The sequence below is a fragment of the Macaca fascicularis genome, chromosome 7, assembly GCF_037993035.2.
Source record: "Macaca fascicularis isolate 582-1 chromosome 7, T2T-MFA8v1.1".
NCBI classification, from domain to species: domain Eukaryota; kingdom Metazoa; phylum Chordata; class Mammalia; order Primates; family Cercopithecidae; genus Macaca; species Macaca fascicularis.
In genome coordinates this window covers 126,045,960-126,068,104 of record NC_088381.1, presented here as the reverse complement: position 1 = coordinate 126,068,104, position 22,145 = coordinate 126,045,960, and the positions used below count along the sequence as shown (strand labels likewise).

The 22,145-nt window shown below is 39.1% G+C and overlaps 1 protein-coding gene across 2 annotated transcripts in view; it reads right to left on the bottom strand.

Moving 5' to 3' along the window:
- ACTR10 (actin related protein 10) overlaps positions 1–21,819 on the bottom strand; it is a 36,259-nt gene extending 14,440 nt beyond the window's left edge. For both annotated transcript variants that reach the window (XM_015453830.3, XM_073997463.1), the window contains exons 1-8: positions 21,657–21,819; positions 19,020–19,092; positions 14,019–14,101; positions 12,910–13,018; positions 10,589–10,696; positions 8,324–8,391; positions 6,738–6,817; positions 154–189 (exon numbers count right to left, since the gene is read on the bottom strand). In XM_015453830.3, the coding sequence (XP_015309316.2) occupies positions 154–189; positions 6,738–6,817; positions 8,324–8,391; positions 10,589–10,696; positions 12,910–13,018; positions 14,019–14,101; positions 19,020–19,092; positions 21,657–21,733 (634 nt within the window). In that variant the 5' untranslated portion in view covers positions 21,734–21,819. The remainder of the gene's footprint in view (positions 1–153; positions 190–6,737; positions 6,818–8,323; positions 8,392–10,588; positions 10,697–12,909; positions 13,019–14,018; positions 14,102–19,019; positions 19,093–21,656) is intronic.
- Positions 21,820–22,145: the final 326 nt, after the last annotated feature.

Genomic DNA, 22,145 nt, shown 5'->3' with positions numbered 1-22,145 from the left:
AAAAAAAAAAATAAAAATAAAAAAAAAAATAAATAAATACTTTTAGGACATTATATTATGAATATATTTTCTATCTGTCTAACTGTTTAGAAGCATACGCCCTACAAACTAACACTTAAGGATGAAAGGGACAAAAATGAGAACTTACTTTACCTTTAATGTCCTCTAAGACACCTTCTGGAACTGAACCTAAAAAAAATATTTCATTTAGAATTATAAAACCTTAGTAATAATTAAAAACAGTCTATTACATTCCCTTCACATTTCTATTTTTCAGTTTAGAAAAAATTTTAAAAATACAACTACTATAATTTTCTCAAAAAGTCTAACAGAAAAATTTAATTTTGTTTTAGGGAAGAAATACCATCATTCAAAGGCAAGACAAACCATGGAAATCGAAGCAAAAAATTGAAGTTTCAAGTTTATCTTTCCAGTGATAATAAATAGTTGTAACATGCTAACATATTTTTTAAAAGTACCACACACATGGCGGGCGCCTGTAGTCCCAGCTACTCGGGAGGCTGAGGCAGGAGAATGGCGTGAACCCAGCAGGCAGAGCTTGCAGTGAGCCGAGATCACGCCACTGCGCTCCAGCCTGGGCAAAGAGCAAGACTCTTTTTTTAAAAAAAAACGTACCACACACAGTCTTTTAATCTTTTCCTTCAAGGTAAAGGTGACATTTTAAAAATGAGTGAGAAAGTACCTATTCATTCTTTTTTGAATTAGGTTCTATATACTAAATGAAAGAGGCTCATTCAAAGTTCAACTAAGGATACCAAGTATATCTATCTACATGCAATACAGGGAGCCTTTGGAAAGTGAATATTTGGATATGTTACCATTGTTATAAAATTTTGTTGCCAAAAATCTGTCTCAGAAACAAAATTTTCTAACCTAAAGTCTTCGAAACTAAGAATTTTTAACCTTGGGGCCAGGCGCGGTGGCTTACACCTGTAATCCCAGCACTTTGGGAGGCCAAGGTGGGTGGATCACCTGAGGTCGGGAGTTCAAGATCAGCCTGACCAACATGCAGAAACCTCGTCTCTACAAAAAAATACAAAAAGCTGGGTGTGGTGGTGCTTGCCTGTAATCCCAGCTACTCAGGAGGATGAGGCAGGAGAACTGCTTGAACTCGGGAGGAGTGTGGGGTAAGCTGAGATCATGCCATTGCACTCCAGCCTGGGCAAAAAGAGCAAAACTTCGACTCAAAAAAAAAAAAAAAAGAATTTTTAACCCATTGTAAAAAAAATGTAAAAATATTTTCATTGATTTATAAGAATAAATTATTGATATCAGAGAAGATAGACATCTACAGCTGAAAATAAATCATTATTTAATAAGCATAATTATGGCCTTCTTCCACCTGGATCTACATTTGTTGTCAGCTATAACTTTCAGTTCTGAGAGCCATTAAAATTAAGTATTAAAATCAGGTAAACTTAGAAACCACACCATTAAAATGTTAAGCCATAATTTAAAAAAAAAAAAAAGCACATTTAATGTTTAGTTATATGGCAAAAGATTTTTACCTTTAGTAAGTATAACTTTAGAATTATTTGTTATTTTACCTTTATTATCTCATCCTTTCCAAAGGCTTACTTTTGTGTTTCATAATATAGTAACAATAGTACATACATGGTTTATAAATAAACAGACATATTCTAGATAATATGTTCAAAGTTTTATTTTACCTGTGGGGCCAGTACATGATAAAAAATTTTTGAAGATTTCCTATCTTTGAGTGTTAAAATTTATCAAGAGGATAAAGATATGCCAGAAGATTTAATCCTGGTTATAAATAGATGAGAGAAATGTAACTTGACTGTAAGAACCTGCAATTTAAAAATAAGTGCTAAAACCTAGAGCATTCCACAACTTCAATGCTCTCTCTTGGAACATGTATATAAATTTTAACATGTGTCAAAGAAATCTGGTAATATGAGAAACTATTTTCTTTAGGCAAATGTAAGGCAGGCCTGGAAATAAAGAGTTTAATTTAGCTAAGAGTAGATGCTGCTTTGGTAAGGAGCTCCTTAATCATAAGGAGCAAATAATCATAAGGGGCAAATAATCATAACTATTTAAATTTTGCAAGTAAAGAATAGAAACAAGAGGCATTCCCTGGCTCTAGCTCTAAAAAATCACTTACATTTCAGTTAGGAAAATAAGAAACATAACATGTTGGTATATAATTCAAACTGTACATTTTTCCAATCAGTGTACTTAGTTTAGCCTTTTTGAGTTACTATGATATATTCAATTTTAAACTAAGTTCTAAACAGTAAATGAAAGAGGCTCATTCAAAATTCACTTAAGGATACTCAAGCATATCTCAGACTTACATGTAATCTTTGCTAAGAACCTGGAAAAGACACATTTTAAATTCATTTGCATTTTCTTTTTTATTTTTTTTTTTGAGATGGAGTCTCCCTCTGTTACCCAGGCTGGAGTGCAATGGCTCGATCTCGGCTCACTGCAACCTCCACCTCCCAGGTTCAAGCGATTCTCCTGCCTCAGCCTCCCGAGTAGTTGGGATTAGAGGCCCGTGCCACCATGCCAATTTTTTTTTTCTTTTTTAATGTAGAGACAGGGTTTCACCATGTTGGTCAGGGTGGTCTCGAACTCTTGACCTCAAGTGACCCACTCACCTTGGCCTCCCAAAGTGTTGGGATTACAGGCGTGAGCCACCGTCCCCAGCCGTATTTGCAGTGGGTGCTTTGGCAAATATTTATACGATTTGATTCCACAATTTTGTAGGACTGCATGGCTATCACAGACTCAGATTGTGAGCAGTATTAAAGGGAAAGGTTAGAATCAGTACAAGGTGGACTAGAAAAAGAATATCCAAGAATGTATCATTTATAATTTTATGGAAATATTACTGGGTTTAAAGACCTTTACAAAGAACATCTTGCGATGCTATACTGAATTTATTATCTTTGAAGACCTTTTATAAATTACCTGTCACCAAAATATACTAAGACATCACAAAGTTATCTGGAATTTGAAAGCTATAATTGGATCTACAGAATGAAAAATGCTATTAACTTAACTATCAATAAGGAACAACAGGAAAACATAGGTATGCCTAAGTGTCCCGAAAATCTGGCTTTCCAACATATATTCAATGCCCCAGCACTACACTAGGTGCTACAGATTGAAAAATAAACAAGACAGGGATCCTCAAAGTCTCCTGGGGGAAACAAGCAAGTTAACAGGCAAATGAGAATGTGTCATATGTGCTATAATAAATTACTGCTGAGGGCTTAACAGAGAGGAGCAATTTATTCTGCTTAGGGAAGATGAGGAAGGTTTCACCATTAAGGTGACATTCCAGCTGAGTCATGCAGAGGGATCAAAAACCCAACTAGGCAAAGAAAAACATCCCAGGGAAAGAAAAAGAATAAATGAAAGCACAGGGTTGTGCTAGGACTCACAGTGCCTCGACAACTGTAAGAAATTTACTGAAGATTTAATAAAGAACAAATGATAAAGTTTAGTGATCTAAGGGTAAGAGGTAGAACAAACTCAGATTTTGAAGAAACATTTATATCCAATAGATAATTTGGATTTTAACTTGTAGGAGCTTACAAAAATTCTCAAGCAGAACAGCAATGTAGTTATATTTATTTGGTGAAAAACTGGCAGGGCATGGTGGTTCAGGCCGTAATCCTAGCATTTTGTGGGGCGGGGGCTGGTGGATTGAGCTCAGGAGTTTGAGTCCAGCCTGGACGACATGGTGAAACCCCATTTCTACAAAATGTACCCCCCAAAAATTAGCTGGGAGTGGTGACTCGCGCCTGTAGTCCCAGCTACTCAGGAGGCTGAGATTGAAGAATGGCTTGAGCCCAGGAGGTGGAGACTGCAGTGAGCCAAGATCATGCCACTGCCCTCCAGTCTGGGCAACAGAGTGAGATCCTGTCGCAAAAGCATAAAAATATTTTGTGGATGATTGTATATTTAGAAAACCCCATTGTCTCAGCCCAAAATCTCCTTAAGCTGATAAGCAACTTCAGCAAAGTCTCAGGATACAAAATTAATGTGCAAAAATCACAAGCATTCTTATACACCAGTAACAGACAAACACAGAGCCAAATCATGAATGAACTTCCCTTCACAATTGCTTCAAAGAGAATAGAATACCTAGGAATCCAACTTACAAGGGATGTAAAGGACCTCTTCAAGGAGAACTACAAACCACTGCTCAGTGAAATAAAAGAGGACACAAACAAATGGAAGAACATACCATGCTCATGGATAGGAAGAATCAATATCGTGAAAATGGCCATACTGCCCAAGGTTATTTATAGATTCAATGCCATCCCCATCAAGCTACCAATGAGTTGCTTCACAGAATTGGAAAAAACTGCTTTAAAGTTCATATGGAACCAAAAAAGACCCCGTATTGCCAAGACAATCCTAAGTCAAAAGAACAAAGCTGGAGGCATCACGCTACCTGACTTCAAACTATACTACAAGGCTACAGTAACCAAAACAGCATGGTACTGGTACCAAAACAGAGATATAGACCAATGGAACAGAACAGAGTCCTCAGAAATAATACCACACATCTACAGCCATCTGATCTTTGACAAACCTGAGAGAAACAAGAAATGGGGAAAGGATTCCCTATTTAATAAGTGGTGCTGGGAAAATTGGCTAGCCATAAGTAGAAAGCTGAAACTGGATCCTTTCCTTACTCCTTATACGAAAATTAATTCAAGATGGATTAGAGACTTAAATGTTAGACCTAATACCATAAAAACCCTAGAAGAAAACCTAGGTAGTACCATTCAGGACATAGGCATGGGCAAAGACTTCATGTCTAAAACACCAAAAGCAACGGCGGCAAAAGCCAAAATTGACAAATGGGATCTCATTAAACTAAAGAGCTTCTGCACAGCAAAAGAAACTACCATCAGAGTGAACAGGCAACCTACAGAATGGGAGAAAATTTTTGCAATCTACTCATCTGACAAAGGGCTAATATCCAGAACCTACAAAGAACTCAAACAAATTTACAAGAAAAAAACAAACAACCCCATCAAAAAGTGGGCAAAGGATATGAACAGACATTTCTCAAAAGAAGACATTCATACAGCCAACAGACACAAAAAAAATGCTCATCATCACTGGCCATCAGAGAAATGCAAATCAAAACCACAATGAGATACCATCTCACACCAGTTAGAATGGCAATCATTAAAAAGTCAGGAAACAACAGGTGCTGGAGAGGATGTGGAGAAATAGGAACACTTTTACACTGTTGGTGGGATTGTAAACTAGTTCAACCATTATGGAAAACAGTATGGCGATTCCTCAAGGATCTAGAACTAGATGTACCATATGACCCAGCCATCCCATTACTGGGTATATACCCAAAGGATTATATAAATCATGCTGCTATAAAGACACATGGACACGTATGTTTATTGCGGCACTATTCACAATAGCAAAGACTTGGAATCAACCCAAATGTCCATCAGTGGCAGACTGGATTAAGAAAATGTGGCACATATACACCATGGAATACTATGCAGCCATAAAAAATGATGAGTTTGTGTCCTTTGTAGGGACATGGATGCAGCTGGAAACCATCATTCTTAGCAAACTATCACAAGAACAGAAAACCAAACACCACATGTTCTCACTTATAGGTGGGAACTGAACAATGAGATCACTTGGACTTGGGAAGGGGAACATCACACACCGGGACCTATCATGGGGAGGGGGGAGGGGGGAGGGATTGCATTGGGAGTTATACCTGATGTAAATGACGAGTTGATGGGTGCTGACGAGTTGATGGGTGCAGCACACCAACATGGCACAAGTATACATATGTAACAAACCTGCACGTTATGCTCATGTACCCTGGAACTTAAAAAAAAAAAAAAAAAAATTTTGTGGAAAGTTATTCCTGGCAACAGTGTGAAATAGACTGAATCCATCCAGAGAGTAGGCTTCTGTAATAATCTAAGCAAGAAATGAGGGCCTAGATTAAAACAATGTCTTTGCTCTCAGGTGTTCAATGGTGTGGAAGGTCAAAAAAAAAAGAAAAATGAGATCTGAGATTTCTGAAGAACTGAAAGGCTATAATAACTTAAAGTTTTGTAAAATGGGAGACAAGGAAGATGTTATTATCTTTATCTAATAATTGAAATGAATTTGAGGAAAGACATAATGTGTTCACTTTTGGAAATCTTAAGTTTGAAGTGCCTAAAGACATACACAGTCTCTAATAATCAGTTGGAAATATGAATATCAAGTTCAGAAGAAGGATCAGGCCCAGTGACACATTTGAGAATCAACAGCATGCAGATGTAGAAGTTGTGGGAGTAGGTAAGATCACATTTAAAAAGCCAGCAGAGAAAAAGAAGGAACAAACACTAGATCCCTAGTGGAATACCAGCAGAGAAAGCAAGAGCAGAGGAAGCCAGAGGAATATTTGGGGAAGTAATAGACAACTACTAAAAAAAAAGAATCCTGAAAGCCAAGGAGAAGAAAGCATTCAAGAGTACATGATGATCCACAGTGTCAAAAGTTCTGGACAGGATGACTAAAATCAAACTATTGAATTTGGTGATTAAAAGTTCAATGAGCTTATAGTTGAAGCAGTGCCATCAGAGAGGCATGGGGAGAAAAGAGAATAATCATGCAATGGAGCAAAGACTAAAATATAAGTTGAAGAAATAAAAATAGAGTGTAAATCACTCCTAAACCAATTAAAATGAATTTACCCATCACTGAGGGAAGGCTCTGTTCTTTAGCAGCACTTGTGTCAACAGTACATTGTTCCAATAGTTGAGTTTCCAACTCTCTGAAATTAAAAAAAAAAATGTTACTGGAATTAAAATATTGAAACTGATATCCTTTTCTTATTTCATACTTTTAACTACATAATAAATTATTATGCCTTTTTTTTTTTTTTGAGACAGAGTCTCACTCTGTCACCCAGGCTGGAGTTAAGTGGCGCAATCCTGGTTCACTGCAACCTCCACCTCCTAGGTTCAAGTGATTCTCCTGCCTCAGCTTCCCGAGTAGCTGGGATTACAGGTACCCGCCACCATGCCCAGCTAATTTTTGTATTTTTAGTAGAGATAGGGTTTTGCCACGTTGGCCAGGCTGGTCTCAAACTCCTGACCTCAGGTGATCCACCTGCCTCGGCCTCCCAGAGTGCTGGGATAATACAGGCGTGAGCCACCACACCCAGCCCAATTATTATGATTTAAATAAGAATGATCTTCTTGCTAGGCACGGTGGCTCACGCCTGTAATCCCAGCACTCTGGGAGGCCGAGGCGGGTGGATCACCTGAGATCAGGAGTTTGAGAACAGCCTGGCCAACATGGTGAAACCCTATCTCTACTAAAAATACAAAAATTAGCCAGGTGTGGTGGCGCGCGCCTGTAATCCCAGCTACTTGGGAGGCTGAGGCAGGAGAATTGCTTGAACCCAGGCAGCAGAGGTTGCAGTGAGCTGAGATCACGCCTCTGTACTCCAGCCTGGGTGACACAGCGAGACTCCATCTCAATAATAGTAATAATAATAAAGGTCTTCCCCAAGACATAAGTTTACCTATGTAATAAACCTGCACATGTACCTCTAAACTTAATAAAAGTTAAAAAAAAATAAAAAATAAAAAAATATACACAATGGAGCTATATTCAGCTATAAAAAGGAATGAGATCCAGTCATCTGCAACAACACTGATGGAACTGTAGATCATTGTTAAGTGAAATAAGCCATGCACAGAAAGACCAATATTATATGTTCTCACTTATTTGTGGGATCTAAACAGCAAAACAATGGAACTCATGGATATAGAGAGTAGAAGGATGGCTACCAGAGGCCAGGGAGGATAGTGGAGGGATAAATGGGAGGTGAGGTTAATTAATGGGTACAAAAAAATAGAAACAATAAGACCTACTATTTGATAGCACGACAGGGTGACTATAGACAATAACTTAACTGTACATTTTAAAATCATGCAAAGAGTGTAATTAGATTGTAACTCAAAGGATAAATGCTTGACGGGATGGATACCCCATTCTCCATGATGTGCTTATTTCCCATTGCATGCCTATATCAAAACATCCCATGTACCTCATAAATATATACACCTACTATGTACCCACAAAAATTAAAAATTAAAAAAACTGGTTTATTCTTTAAAAATCAATATACTTGAAGCTAATAGAGGGTGGAATAAATAAAATTCACTGTCCATTTATCACAAGCCCTCTATTGATCACTGATCAACAAACAGATTAGCAACTGTTTTTGTGACACAGGTGAAATGAATATGTTAAATTCCAAGAAACTTACTTGTGAAGAGCTTTTCCTCCTAGGGGTAGTGCTCCCCAACAATTTAGAACTGGGATTCCTTCATATATCTATAGGGTAGTCAAGGATACTACTATTTTAGGAGATAAAATGTGGTTTCCTTGATATTTTCCTCACCTTCTGCAGTATTGTTCTAAATATGCTTTAGTGACAAATTTTTATTTCTTATTTTTAACATAGTTATGGAAAAATCAAAGAGTAAGTTTTTTTTTCATATTCTTCATCAAAGAAAACAGAATAAAAATACGCATATGCACATGACCACGCACAATTCATTAGCTACGGCTGGGGCATCTGATAAAAGTAGCCACTAGGCCTATGTAGCTACTTAATATGTGAAATATGGCTAGTCTGAATTGAGATGTGCTCTAAGACTAAACTACATACCAAATTTAGAAGGTTTTAATACCAAAAAACCCCACTAAAATACCTCATTATAATTTTTGTATTGATGGAATACTGGAGTATTTTGAATATATTGGGTTAAATAAAATATACTATTAATTTCATGTTTTCTTGTGCCTTTTAAAATGTGGCTCTTAGAAAATTCTATTTACTTTTTTTTGAGACAGGGTCTCGCTCTGTAGCCCAGGCTGGAGTACAGTGGTGCGATCTCGGCTCAGTACAACCTCCACCTCCCAGGTTCAAGAGATTCTTGTGCCTCAGTCTCCCAAGTAGTTGGGATTACAGGCACGTGCCACCACAGCCGGCTAATTTTTGTATTTTTCGTAGAGATGGGGTTTTGACCAGTTGGCCAGGCTGGTCTCAAACTCTTGGCCTCAGGTGATCTGCCCACTTCAGCCTCCCAAGGTGCTAGTATTACATGTGTGAGCCATGGCGCCCAGCCTAGAACACTCTAAATTACATACATGGCTCACATTATATTTCTACAGGACAGAGCCGAGGGAAGTAAACAATATTTACTGTGTGTTTGCTAAGTATATTGGTAAGAGCATCAGCTTTGGAAACAGACATGGGTTTATATCCTGGCTACATGTTCATAAAAAGAGGAGTCAACTACCCATCCCAACTCTCAATATTATCATTTATATAATGAGAATACTACTTATGTTGCACGGTTAAGAATTAAACACAAAATACTTTATACTAAAAAACACTACTGCTTGATTAAATTCCTTAGAAGTTAATGATTCTTAATTTCCTTCCATGAATATTTTTTCTAATAAATATACATGTAGATCTCAAAATTGCAAGAGTCTTACATTCATGCACATCAACATCCTTTACAATAAAGCAATGTCCACTAGGACAATTCTAAGAGATGCTTATCTATACTCCGCTTAAATATTTATAATGGAAAGAAATGTACTAGTTTATATGGTCAGTAATTCCATTCTGGGATAGCCTGAATTATTAGTAAGTTCCGACCTATGGTCAATGACATAAAAACCACAGCACGTACTAAGAAAATTACTTGTGCCAAATCCTATGTATACTAAACACTTTATATATATTACGTCACTTAACTAACACAACTCTTCTATGAGATGGAAATATTATAATCCCCAATTTACGGATAAAGAAACTGAGGCCCAAAGAGATTAAGCTACCTGACCAAGTAGTAAGAAGCAACTGGAGATTTGCACTTATTGTGTATTTGATTCTAAAACCCAAGCTTGTAAACACTAAGGCACACTGCCTTCATGATAGCCAACGGAGATTTAAAAAAAAAAAAAGAAAAGAAAAGAAAAATACATTTTTCTTTTTTGTTTTTTTTTTCAGGCGGAGTCTCACACTGTCGCCCAGGATGGAGTGCAGTAGCAATCTCGGCTCACTGCAAGCTCCACCTCCCGGGTTCATGTCATTCTCCTGTCTCAGCCTCCGGAGTAGCTGGGACTACAGGCGCCAGTGAGCTCTTCAGCTACTGAAATCTTTCTGGATTGAATGTTCTCATTTCAGTTTCTCGAATTACCCTTTGTATGATTTTTTTTCTTAAAACTTGACTATCCTAGTCAACTTGACACATCCTGATTTTTCTTTTAAAAACTGAACGTAATATTCACGAGGTATACTCCTGGAGTATATCCTGGGACCAAATGATAGTAACTTCTACAAAAAGTAAATTTAAGTCTTACAATCCTGTGAACTTTTTCCACATTGAAATTCATATTTGTACATAGTAACCCAAAATAGTTCAGTACAATACAAATCATTTGTAATTAGCCTAATTATTTTAGTTAAAGTAGAGTAAGAACTCCAAAGTTGGCTGGATGACAAAAAAGATATGGGTAACACCAGGCTTTCCCTATATCCACAATCTAGGACCATGGCAGAATTAATTCCAAGCGTCAGAAGAGCCATCAGATGACTTGGAGCAAGCAAGACAGATGGAACCTAGAAAATAATGAAATCAAAACAACAAAATCAGAATGAGTGTCATTATTTGAAGGTATTTGCCTTATATTCAAATATATTGAAAAAATTCACAGGAACATTATATTAACTTATATGGTGATACCTACTCCACCATCTTATGAGAGTAATTAAGAACTAGTTTGTTGATTTATATAAATTCACTCAATAACCAAAATACACTGTAATAAAAACAGCTCAACTGTTTCATTCCAAAATGACAATTAAGAGGCATTTTTCTTTATTCTTGTCCTCTTTTGGAAGGGAAAATTGAAAGGGATAAAAGAAGAGGTCTAGAGGTCGGGCGCAGAGGCTCATGCCTGTAATTTCAGCACTTTGGGAGGCTGACGCGGGTGGATCACCTGAGGTCATGAGTTTGAAACCAGCCTGACCAGTATGGTGAAATCTCATCTCTACTAAAAATACAAAAATGAGCTGGGTGTCATGGCATCTGCCTGTAATCTCAGCTACTAGGGAGACTGAGGCAGGAGAATTGCTTGAACCCAGGAGGCGGAGGTTGCAGTGAGCTGAGATCACACCATTGCACTTCAGCCTGGGCAATAAAGCAAGACTCTGTCTCAAAAAAAAACAAAAAAAAAAAAGAGAGAGAGAGAGAGAAAGAAGAGTTCTAGAAACATAAATTTAGAGGAAGATGCTAAATTAAAAAAATAGAGAGATGCCCTTACCATTAAGATGAAAATAGAGAAAAAAATTCTTTATTGTCTTTATTTGCAAAGTTTGTAATATAAACTACATATTTTTACTTTTTCTTTTTTATTTAAATTTTTATTTTTTTCTTAGAGACAAAGTCTTGCTCCATTGCCCAGGCTGAGTGCAGTGGTGCAATCACAGCTCACTGCAGCCTCGAACTCCTGGGCTCGAGCAATGCTCCCACCTTAGTCTCCTGAGTAGCTGGGACTATAGATGCATGCCACCACGTCTGGCTAACTGAACTATAATTGGCAGTTAAAGTTAAACCAAAGAACAAAATATACAAATAGTTGGCTCTGTGCGACATTTTTTTCGGTAAGAATTTGCCAGATCTGGTCACATCCCAAATACTAGATATTCAATCAAAATATGAGAGTCCATCATAATTGAATGGCAGACAAAATAATGGCTATATTTCCCTTATCTAAATAGATAAAGCAGGTATTCCAGTCATATAGAAGATAAGGATATTAACACAAACTCTATAAATACAGAGAATATTCCACTTTATTCAGATAACAGCTGACACAACTTCTTGTTTTGCTTTATGTTCTCCCTACTGCAAATGAAATTCCTGGACTCATGACATCAGTAAGTACTGGAGGCTATGCAACCTGATTCCCTGTACCTGCTTTACAAAAATACTACTTAGAAATATTAAGTGCCTTTACCTCATAAAGACATTGTGATTTTTGGTATTAGGTACGTTTTGAATTCAGTAGAATGTATGAAAATACATTTATATGTGCTTAATTTCTTATATACTTAACACATATAATCTTTCATTTTCCCTTGCTGATAAAACCTAAATTTCAAGGCAGAGATTAAAAAAAATTTGAATAATTAAGATCCTGGTCTATGAAATATACTAATCTTAAAACATATTCTTGGTCATAAAATAATCTCGACTCCTATAAAATCAAAGCTACAGGTAATACTACTAATATCATGAGGTAAGTCTCATCCCTGGCATTACCGACTTACTCAAAAGGAGACACTGAATATTCCATTTCAAAGGAATTTGAAGCCTAAAATGACAAAATTCAGAACAGTATAACTAAACAATGGAAGCTAGAAAGATCTGGAAGAAACACATCACAAAGTCCACAGCACAGAATATACCTTTTAATTCTGAAAAAAAGTCCCCAAATAGAAAAACCTATATTAAAATAAATAACAAACAGTAATAAAAAGAAATCTCCAATTATGTAAGTGTTGGATGAAATGCTAAAGCATGAAATAACCACACAAAGGAAGAAAATAAATGGCCAATTTGAAGAATCTTCTGTCATCTGGTTCCCCAACTACACTGTGTGACATATAAAATAAAAGAGACAAAATATGAGGGCTTTTATTAGTTTAAGTTTTGAGTACCTACCAACAAAAAAAAAAGGGAAGAAAGATTCCCTAAAAACTAGTAAGACTTTTACTGCTTCTCTTTTTATTTCAAAAGCAATTTACTTATTTGACATAAAGACAGGTACCTCAAAATATTTGAAAAGAACACGAGTGAGTGTCTCTCTGAAGTGAGAAGGACATAATACCGACTCGATAATCACAACTCGGCGGTCTCTGGGATTCACCAATAGATGCCTGAAAAGTGACAGTTTTGGCTTTAAAAATAAGTAAAAGTTTTTATTCATTTTGGTAAGTCATACAATTTGTTAAGAAGAGTGAAACTGTACTACCTTAGCTTAAGATACTTTATCACAAAAAGACATCTTCATTTTATGACCCCAGAAAGATAACATTTCTGACCTCTTACTACGTACCGTGCAATGTACTAGGAACTTCATTAACTTATCTCAGAAACCTAAAATTATAGCCTACTATGATTACTAACTTGAGCCATTACATAGATTTTTTTTTTTTTTTTGAGACAGGATCTGGCTCTGTTGCCCAAGTTGGAGTGAAGAGGTGCAATGTCACCTCACTGCAACCTCGGCCTCCTGGGTTCAAGCCATCCCCTGATCTCAGTCTCCCAAGTAGCTGGTACTATAGATGTGAGCCACAGCACCTGGTGATATTTTCTTTATTTTAGGTTACAGTAGTATATGCTCACAAAGCTCCAAATATTATGACATGTGAAACCTGCATAATACAAGAACCTTATATTCCTACTACCCAGAACTACCACTGATAGACGTTTATATATTTTTTTCATTCTTATGAATGTATGGGGGTATGTTTTAACAGAAATACTCATTCTATAGATGTGGTTCTTTAACTTGCTTATTTCACTTATCAATATATCCCACACACCACACACAGGAAGTAGTACCTTCCTGTTCTACTACATACAGATGCAGAACTCTTTTTTAATAGCTGCATGGTATTTCACTGTATGAATGTAGAATAATTTAATTATCAGTTCACTTCATTAATGAACATTTCATTTTTAATATTTCCTTAAGTCTGCCAGTTTTCTAGTCTTCAAATATATTTTTGAAAAGTTTGAAAATAAGCATGCAAAAATGGCAATAGAAGTCAATTTTTTTTGGGAGGGTGCCTCAGATGTAATACAACCAATTATCACTATGGCATTAGGAAAATCTATCTAATCATAAAAGTTAGAAAACAAAATGTCTCTTACCTGAAATATAGTATGTGGATGAATTCCTTTAGGTAGGAATATAATTCTTCTGTATTGATATTATACTGAACAACTCTGACAGGCTGTAAAAAATTAAAATGATTTATTAATTTATATTAATAAAATCATCTCAAATTAAGATTAAAATGTAATTATTTACTAATGAGTTTTCTGGGAATAAATTAAAAGCAATTTGTATTGAGATTACAAAAATTAAATATGCAATAATCTCTTAAATTAGGAATCCTTAAGAACTGGAATGTCTAAGATGGCAGAATGTTTTAGTCTGTGGTAATGGAAGTGTGTGTTCATAGGAAGTAAAGAGTTTTGCTCACATGCTATCACTCAGATAACATCTGAGTTATCATTTTGGCTTGACTGATAAAACTCAGCATTGAGGCCAGGTGTGGTAGCTCATGCCTGTAATCCCAGCACTTTGAGGGGCTGAGGTGGGTGAATCACTTGAGGTCAGGAGTTCGAGACCAAGTTGGCCAACATGGTGAAACACTGTCTCTACTTAAAATAAAAAAATTAGCCAGGCATGGTAGCGCATGCCTATAGTCCCAGCTACTCCGGAGACTGAGGCAGGAGAATCACCTGAAAACCCTGGAGGAGGCTGCCGTGAGCTGAGATGGCTCCACTGCACTCCAGCCTGGGCAACAGAACCAGATTCCGTCTCAAAAAACAAACAAACAAAATTCCCAGCACTTTGGAAGGCCGAGGCGGGTGGATCACCTGAAGCTAGGAGTTCAAGACCAGCCTGGCCAACATGGTGAAACCCTGTCTCTACTAAAAATACAAAAATTAGCCAGGCATGGTGGCATGCGCCTGTAGTCCCAGCTACTCCAGAGGCTGACGTGGGAGAATCGCTTGAACCCGGGAGGTAGAGGTTGCAGGGAGGCAGAGGTTGCAGTGAGCCAAGATCGTGCCACTGCACTCAAGCCTGGGTGACAGAGTGAGACTCTGTCTAAAAAAGAAAAAAAAAAAAAAATCAGCATCGCCACACTTAATTACTTGTAAAATGTCCCCCTTTCTGCTAGACTATAAGCTCCATGCACAAGAACTATTTCTGGCTTGCTTACAGCTCCACTCCAGGTACATAGTAGGTTGTTCATAAATACGTGTGATAAAAATGACAACAAACACCATTAACACAAAAGCAGCCTACACACGTATTACCAAGTCATGAGTGCTAAGTCAATGCTAATATATAACAATGGCTTCACTTATTATGATCCTCAGAAAGCTCTAAGTACTCTGATGCATCATTGGCAGACCTCTCTTCATTTACTCTTTCAAAAGAAGGACCATCAGTCTAACTTCTTGATTTTATGTGGCTTAAAGATTCCAAACCGTATACAGTCAAATATAAATAATTTTTTATTTATCTGTCTTTTTAAATGAAGATAAAAGCTTGGCCGGGTGTGGTAGCTCACGCTTGTAATCCCAGCATTTTGGGAGGTCAAGGCGGGAGGATCACCTGAGGTCAGGAGTTCGAGACCAGGCTGGCCAACATGACGAAATCCCGTCTCCACTAATAATACAAAAAAAAAATTGGCTGGGCATGGTGGCACATGCCTGTAATCCCAGCTACTTGGGAGGCTGAGACAGGAGAATTGCTTGAACCCGGGAGGAGGTGGTTGCAGTGAACACAGATCACGACACTGCACTCCGGCCTGGGTGATGGAGCGAGACTCCATCTCAAATAAAAAAAATATATATATATGTGTGTGTGTGTGTATATATACATATATGTGTGTATATATACATACATATATATATATAAATAAAAAAGCTCAAAGCACTAAGAAAAGTGGCAACAAGAATGTACAGGGTCTAATCCAGTCAGAAATCTATCTGGTAACACAGTAATGCCAATTGTGCAGTGCAGCGGTGTGATCTCAGCTCACTGCAACATCCACCTCCCAGGTTCAAGCGATTCTCCTGCCTCAGCCTCCCAAGTAGCTGGGATTACAGGTGCCTGCCACTACACCTGGCTAATTTTTGTATTTTTAGTAGAGATGGGGTTTCACCATGTTAGCCAGGCTAGGCTCAAACTCTTGGCCTCAAGTGATCTGGCTACCTCCACCTTCCAAAGTGCTGGAATTACAGGCGTGAGCCACCATACCCGGCTTCCAACACATTTTCGAACATCAAACCACCAATATCTACCATATTTCTGGCTCGTCCAAGGATTTGCAGAAAATTTTTAAATCGATGAAATGATTCCCTAATCAAGTATAATTAAAAAGATTTCTGGGCCAAGTGCGGTGGCTCACACCTGTAATCCCAGCACTTTGGGAGGCTGAGGCGGGCAGATCACGAAGTCGGGATATTGAGACCATCCTGGCTAACACACTGAAACCCCATCTCTACTAAAAAATACAAAATTTTAGCCGGGCATGGCGGCGGGAGACTGTAGTCCCAGCTACTCGGGAGGCTGAGGCAGGAGAATGGCATGAACCCGGGAGGCAGAGCTTGCAGTGAACCGAGATTGCACTACTGCACTCCAGCCTGGGCAAAGAGCGAGACTCCATCTCAAAAAAAAAAAATTTCTGATGTATGTCAATGCCAAATACAAACTGCTGATATAAACTGCTGGTCTTGTCTATTCTGCTATAACTTGTGTTTGTTTTTTTGTTTGTTTTTTGTTTTTGAGACGGAGTTTCGCTCTTGTTGCCCAGGCTAGAGTGCAATGGCCGATCTTGGTTCACCGCAACCTCCACCTCCCGGGTTCAAGCGATTCTCCTGCCTCAGCCTCCCGAGTAGCTGGGATTACAGGCATGTGCCACCACGCCCGGCTAATTTTGTATTTTTAGCAGAGACAGGGTTTCTCCATGTTGGTCAGGCTGGTCTCGAACTCCCGACCTCAGGTGATCCGCCCGCCTTGACCTCCCAAAGTGCTGGGATTACAGGCATGAGCCACTGCATCTGGTCAACATGTGTTTTTATAAAACCAAATATGCTTAAATGTGATTGCTAAAAAACGAAATAATGTCAGAATAATGTTATAGTTGTATTAGTTAATATTAGACAAGCTAAAATTAGAATTATAACCTTCATCAAGAAAAAGAAAGTTATCAACTCAGTTATCACATAGGTAGATAATGCTTCCAGATCTATTCATAAAAGAAGCTTAAATAACTCCCTACACCAGCAATTCTTGCCTCAAAGTGGATCCATAACTCTATTGGGTTGCATTTTCTCCTAGTCGCTACTTAATAACAGTCCCACTGGCTCAGAGCTTGCTATCATCTGCACTGAATCAGAACCCACTGGCTAACATTTTCAATCCATGACTTCATTTTATTTTCATTTGTTTATTTTTGAGACAGGGTTCTCACTCTGCCGCCCATGGTGGAGTGCGGTGGTGCAATCTTGACTCACTACAGCCTCAACCTCCTGGGCTCAAGTGATCCTCCCACGTCAGCCTCCCGAGTAGCTGGGGACTACAGGTGCACACCACCTCCAAAATTGTATTTTATTTTATTTTATTTTATTTTTTTGAGATGGAGTCTCGCTCTGTCACCCAGGCTGGAGTGCAGTGGCACAATCTCGGCTCACTGCAAGCTCTGCCTCCCAGGTTCACACCATTCTCCTGCCTCAGCCTCCTGAGTAGCTGGGATTACAGGCACCTGCCACCACGCCTGGCTAAATTTTTGGGCTTTTTTTTTTTTTTTTAGTAGAGATGGGGTTTCACCATGTTAGCCAGGATGGTCTCCATCTCCTGACCTCGTGATTGCCCACCTCGGCCTCCCAAAGTGCTGGGATTACAGGCGTGAGCCACTATGCCCGGGCCATGATTTTATTTTTAATATTCCCTAAGATAGCCTCCAGCCACACTCACCTGCCTGCCAATCCTATTCAAATTTTGTGGAGGCATCAATTATTGTTTTTGCTAGTACTCTGATTACAAAGTTACACAGGTTTTGTATGGTCTACCTCAATCTTATTTTTCCCATAAGCCTGTTTTGTTTTGCTTTTTAAAAATGTACCATTTTGCAGAACAAAGGTATTTTCTGGAATGCATATATAATGTTACCATGGTAACAGCTACGTCTCATTTTTTAACAAGTGAATTTTATAGCATGCAAAATCATTCCTTCTACTGGTTGTAATTTCTAATCTGCCATGAGATTAAATCTGTACTTAAATCTGTAATTTCTAGCTCTGGCAAGAAACTTTTTAAAAGTCTATTTTCAAAATTCTTTGGGTTTTGAAACTATAAATAAGGGAATACATATCTGATATGTTCTAAATAAGAATAAAATAATTCAGTGGTTATAAGACTTATAAAAGTATTTTACAGAGATTAAAATTTTTCTCTTGATATATGATTCCATTTACATAAAATGTACACAAAACACAAATCTATAGAAACAGAAGGTACACCCTAATGGGCTGAGGACAGCAATGAGGATTTAATTGTAAATGGGTATTAGGGATTTTACCGGGGTGATGAAAATATTCTAAAAGTGGACTGTGGTGGTAGTTGTACAACATGATATACTTATGGTGTGCAAAATTAGACCTTGATAAAGTTGATTTAAAAAGAAAAACTTTTCCTTAGAAATATAGCCATAAATTACATATTTAGTACTGTTTTTGTTCGTTTGTTTGTTTGAGACGGAATTTCGCTCTCGTCCCCCAGGCTGGAGTGCAATGGTGCGATCTCGGCTCACTGCAACTTCCACCTCCCGGGTTCAAGCGATTCTCCTGCCTCAGCCTCCCGAGCAGCTGGGATTACAGGCATGTGCCACCACGCCCGGCTAATTCTGTATTTTTAGTTGAGACAGGGTTTCACCATCTTGGCCAGGCTGGTCTCAAACTCCTGACCTCAGGTGATCCACCTGCCTCGGCCTCCCAAAGTGCTGGGATTACAGGCATGAGCCACTACGCCCGGCCTTTGGTACTGTTTTAATCAATCTTACTTGAAGTCATATTTTAAAATATTTTATAGTACCGTGTTTATTTTGCTAATTTGTTTTTTTTTTTAAATACCTTAGGCATCCCAGCTCTTTTTATCACACTAGGAATTATACATCTTGGACCAGTTTCTCCAGCAAATCCACACCTGCAAATAAATGGAAAATTGAAACAACTTATAGTATTCTTTTAAATATTTGTCACAGAAACCAATTTTCCCTGTATTCATTTCAAAACAATGGCCACAATAGCATTTGAAAATACCTCTGATGTATTTAAAGGGATTAAAAAAGATCACTCCACAAAATTAATAAGTTAATACTATTTATTAATGCTTGTGTATTAACAGAAAAAAATTCTATCAAATTAGTGATACTTAAAAAAACCAATGTAATATTTTAGGGCAGCATTTACTCTTTTTTTTTTTTGAGATGGAGCCTGGCTCTGTCACACAGGCTGGAGTGCAGTGGCAAAGATCTAGGCTCACTGCAAGCTCCGCCTCCCGGGTTCACGCCATTCTCCTGCCTCAGCCTCCCAAGTAGCTGGGACTATAGGCGCGCACCACAACGTCCGGCTAATTTTTTTTTTGTATTTTTAGTAGAGAAGAGGTTTCACCGTGTTAGCCAGGATGGTCTCGATCTCCTGACCTCGTGATCTGCCTGCCTCGGCCTCCCAAAGTGCTGGGATTACAGGCGTGAGCCACTGTGCCTGGCCAACTTTTTTCCTAGTTGTTAATTTTAGCAGGATTTTAGGCAAGACATATCTACAACTCTGAATCTGTACTACATTATATGACTTCATTCATATAATTCATCTCTATCACTCATAATTCCATCATTCTAATATTGTTAGCTCCCATATTGGTGTATTCACTTTCAGTCTTCTTATGATTATGCATACATATTTGACATAGTTATAGTCACACTTCATACATAATTAATTCATATGGTAAGCTTCTGCCCATATTAACGTAATCTTCACTGCTATCATTTTCACTTTTTTTTGGGGGGGGGGGGGCAAGGTCTCGCTCTGTCGCCCAGGCTGGAGTGCAGTGGCACAAACTCAGCTCACTGCAGCCTCCGCCTCCCAGGCTCAAGCGATCCTTCCCCCTTGGCCTTCCAAAGTGCTAGGATTTCAGGCACAACAATATGGCCGGTTAAACCTTGCATTTTTTGTAGAGCTGGGTTTCCTCATGTTGCCCAGGCTGGTCTCGAACTCCTGGGCTCAAGTGATCGGCCCGCCTCAGCTTTCCAAAGTGCTGGGATTACAGTATCATTTTTAAAACTGCATATTTCATTATTTTAAAAACGATGCTCTTGAGTATTTAGCTATTTCCAGTTTTGTTTCATGTTAGTAAAACAAAATTTTGCTAAAAATGTTGCTAAAAATGATCATCATACTAGTTTAGTCTTAACACCCTGTCTTCTTGTCCTGTCTAGTTTTTGGTACTGCTCTCCTCGTATTCCCAAATAATTATCTCCATCTCCTCCTATTCCCATCTCCATGTTTACTTGCATCAGTGCTCCTCAAACATCTCAGAATGCAAGCCATTAGACTTCAATTTCTTTTTTTTACTTCATATATTTATCTTATCATCCTCCTGCTGTATTATTCAAATATAGCTTTTTGCTTATTTCTTCCAAGTACGGCCAAAATAATTATCTTTGAATAGAAGCCTCAAATTATTTTGCTTTCAAAATAATTTTTATAAGAAAATATACATAAGGAAGGGTCTTGCATAAAACAATAAGAGAATGTCATTAACCAAGGACTATGTTTAATCCAATTCTGGAGTTCCTGAGGTCCAATTTTTAAATAGGCTCTTTTAAACACTTAGTGAATAAACAGTTATTAAATACCTACTATACGTCAGGAAGTGCCTAGAGATACAAAAAGATTTTTCAAATGTTTCATTTTCATAAACACATATATCATGTAATTGCCTGTTACTTCCCTCTCTGTTGAGCCCATCACAAAGACTCTTAATCTGGAGTCCCAGGACCACAATGACTGTCTGCCAATTCCCTGAAACTGTGTGTAAATATCTTAGGGTTTGTGCATTTGTGGTTTTCATCCAGCCATTAAAGAGAACTATGCCATCCGAAGGGTCGAGAAACTCCTCTCTAGTGTTTACACGCTGGTTTGTTTAAAACATGTCAAAGCTAACCTTAGAGTTTAGGGGAGCCAACAAAGGATTTCCAGAGTGTTATCTGTAGGGTTTCACCTCTTAATGTGCCCAGTCTCCCTAATTCTTGAGGAGCGATAGCCCTGTCTTAAACATCTTTGCATTTTCAGCACCAAAATAAGCTCCGTTCAATATTTTATGATGAAATTCGTCATAGAACATTTACATTCCGTTGGCTGCCTTCCTCATCTGATGAGCCCAGGGTAAGCGGGGTCTAGGTCACGGTTGTCACCCCCTACCCAGATGATTCCAAAGGGTTTGTTGGGTTTGGGGTGATGACAAGGGGCGGCGACGAGGGCAATTCAATCGAAGCTTCCTGGGCCTCTCTGGGAGTCAGACCCCGATCCTCGAATTCGCATTGCCCATGGAGGAAATAATAAGGGTTGTTATTTACAAGGGCGCTGGTTGAAGAAAAGGGAAGGCCCGGAGCTGCCCAGCAAGTCGGCGATGAGGACCCAGGCAGTGCCTGGGGCTCGGCCACCCGCCCTCCCCTCGGGTCGAACACAGCTGGCGTCACGGCCACTCACTTGGTAAAGGCCTCTCCCAGGTCGATCACGACCGCCGTCTTCTCTCCGCCGCTCCCTAGGCCCTCGTAGAGCGGCATGGTAGGAAGGAAGACTGAGAGAAGAGGGTCGCAGGCTCCGCCGCGAACAAGCTTCGGCGCTCGGGGGGCGGGGCCGGGGCTCCGGCGCTCGGGCGTCGGCGACGGCGGGGGCCACGAGCGGCGGCGGTGCGCCGGACCCGGGCTGTCCCAGGCTGTGCCTCACCCCGCGTTGGACCAAAACTCGCAGGTGCGGCCGTCTCCAGGACTAGGGGAAAAGAGGCGCTGGCAGGCGCGAATCCGAGTGCGGGTGTGCGGAGGCCGCGGCGATCAGGCGCGCCGGGCGCCCCGAGGGGGCGGAGCCAGCCTCCCTGTCATTCCCGCCCACCACGCCCCAAAGCCGCACCCACGCGCGGCTGTGAAGAGGTTCGGTCTCAGCTCACTGTGAAAAGGTCCCTGAGGACCTGGCGGTGCA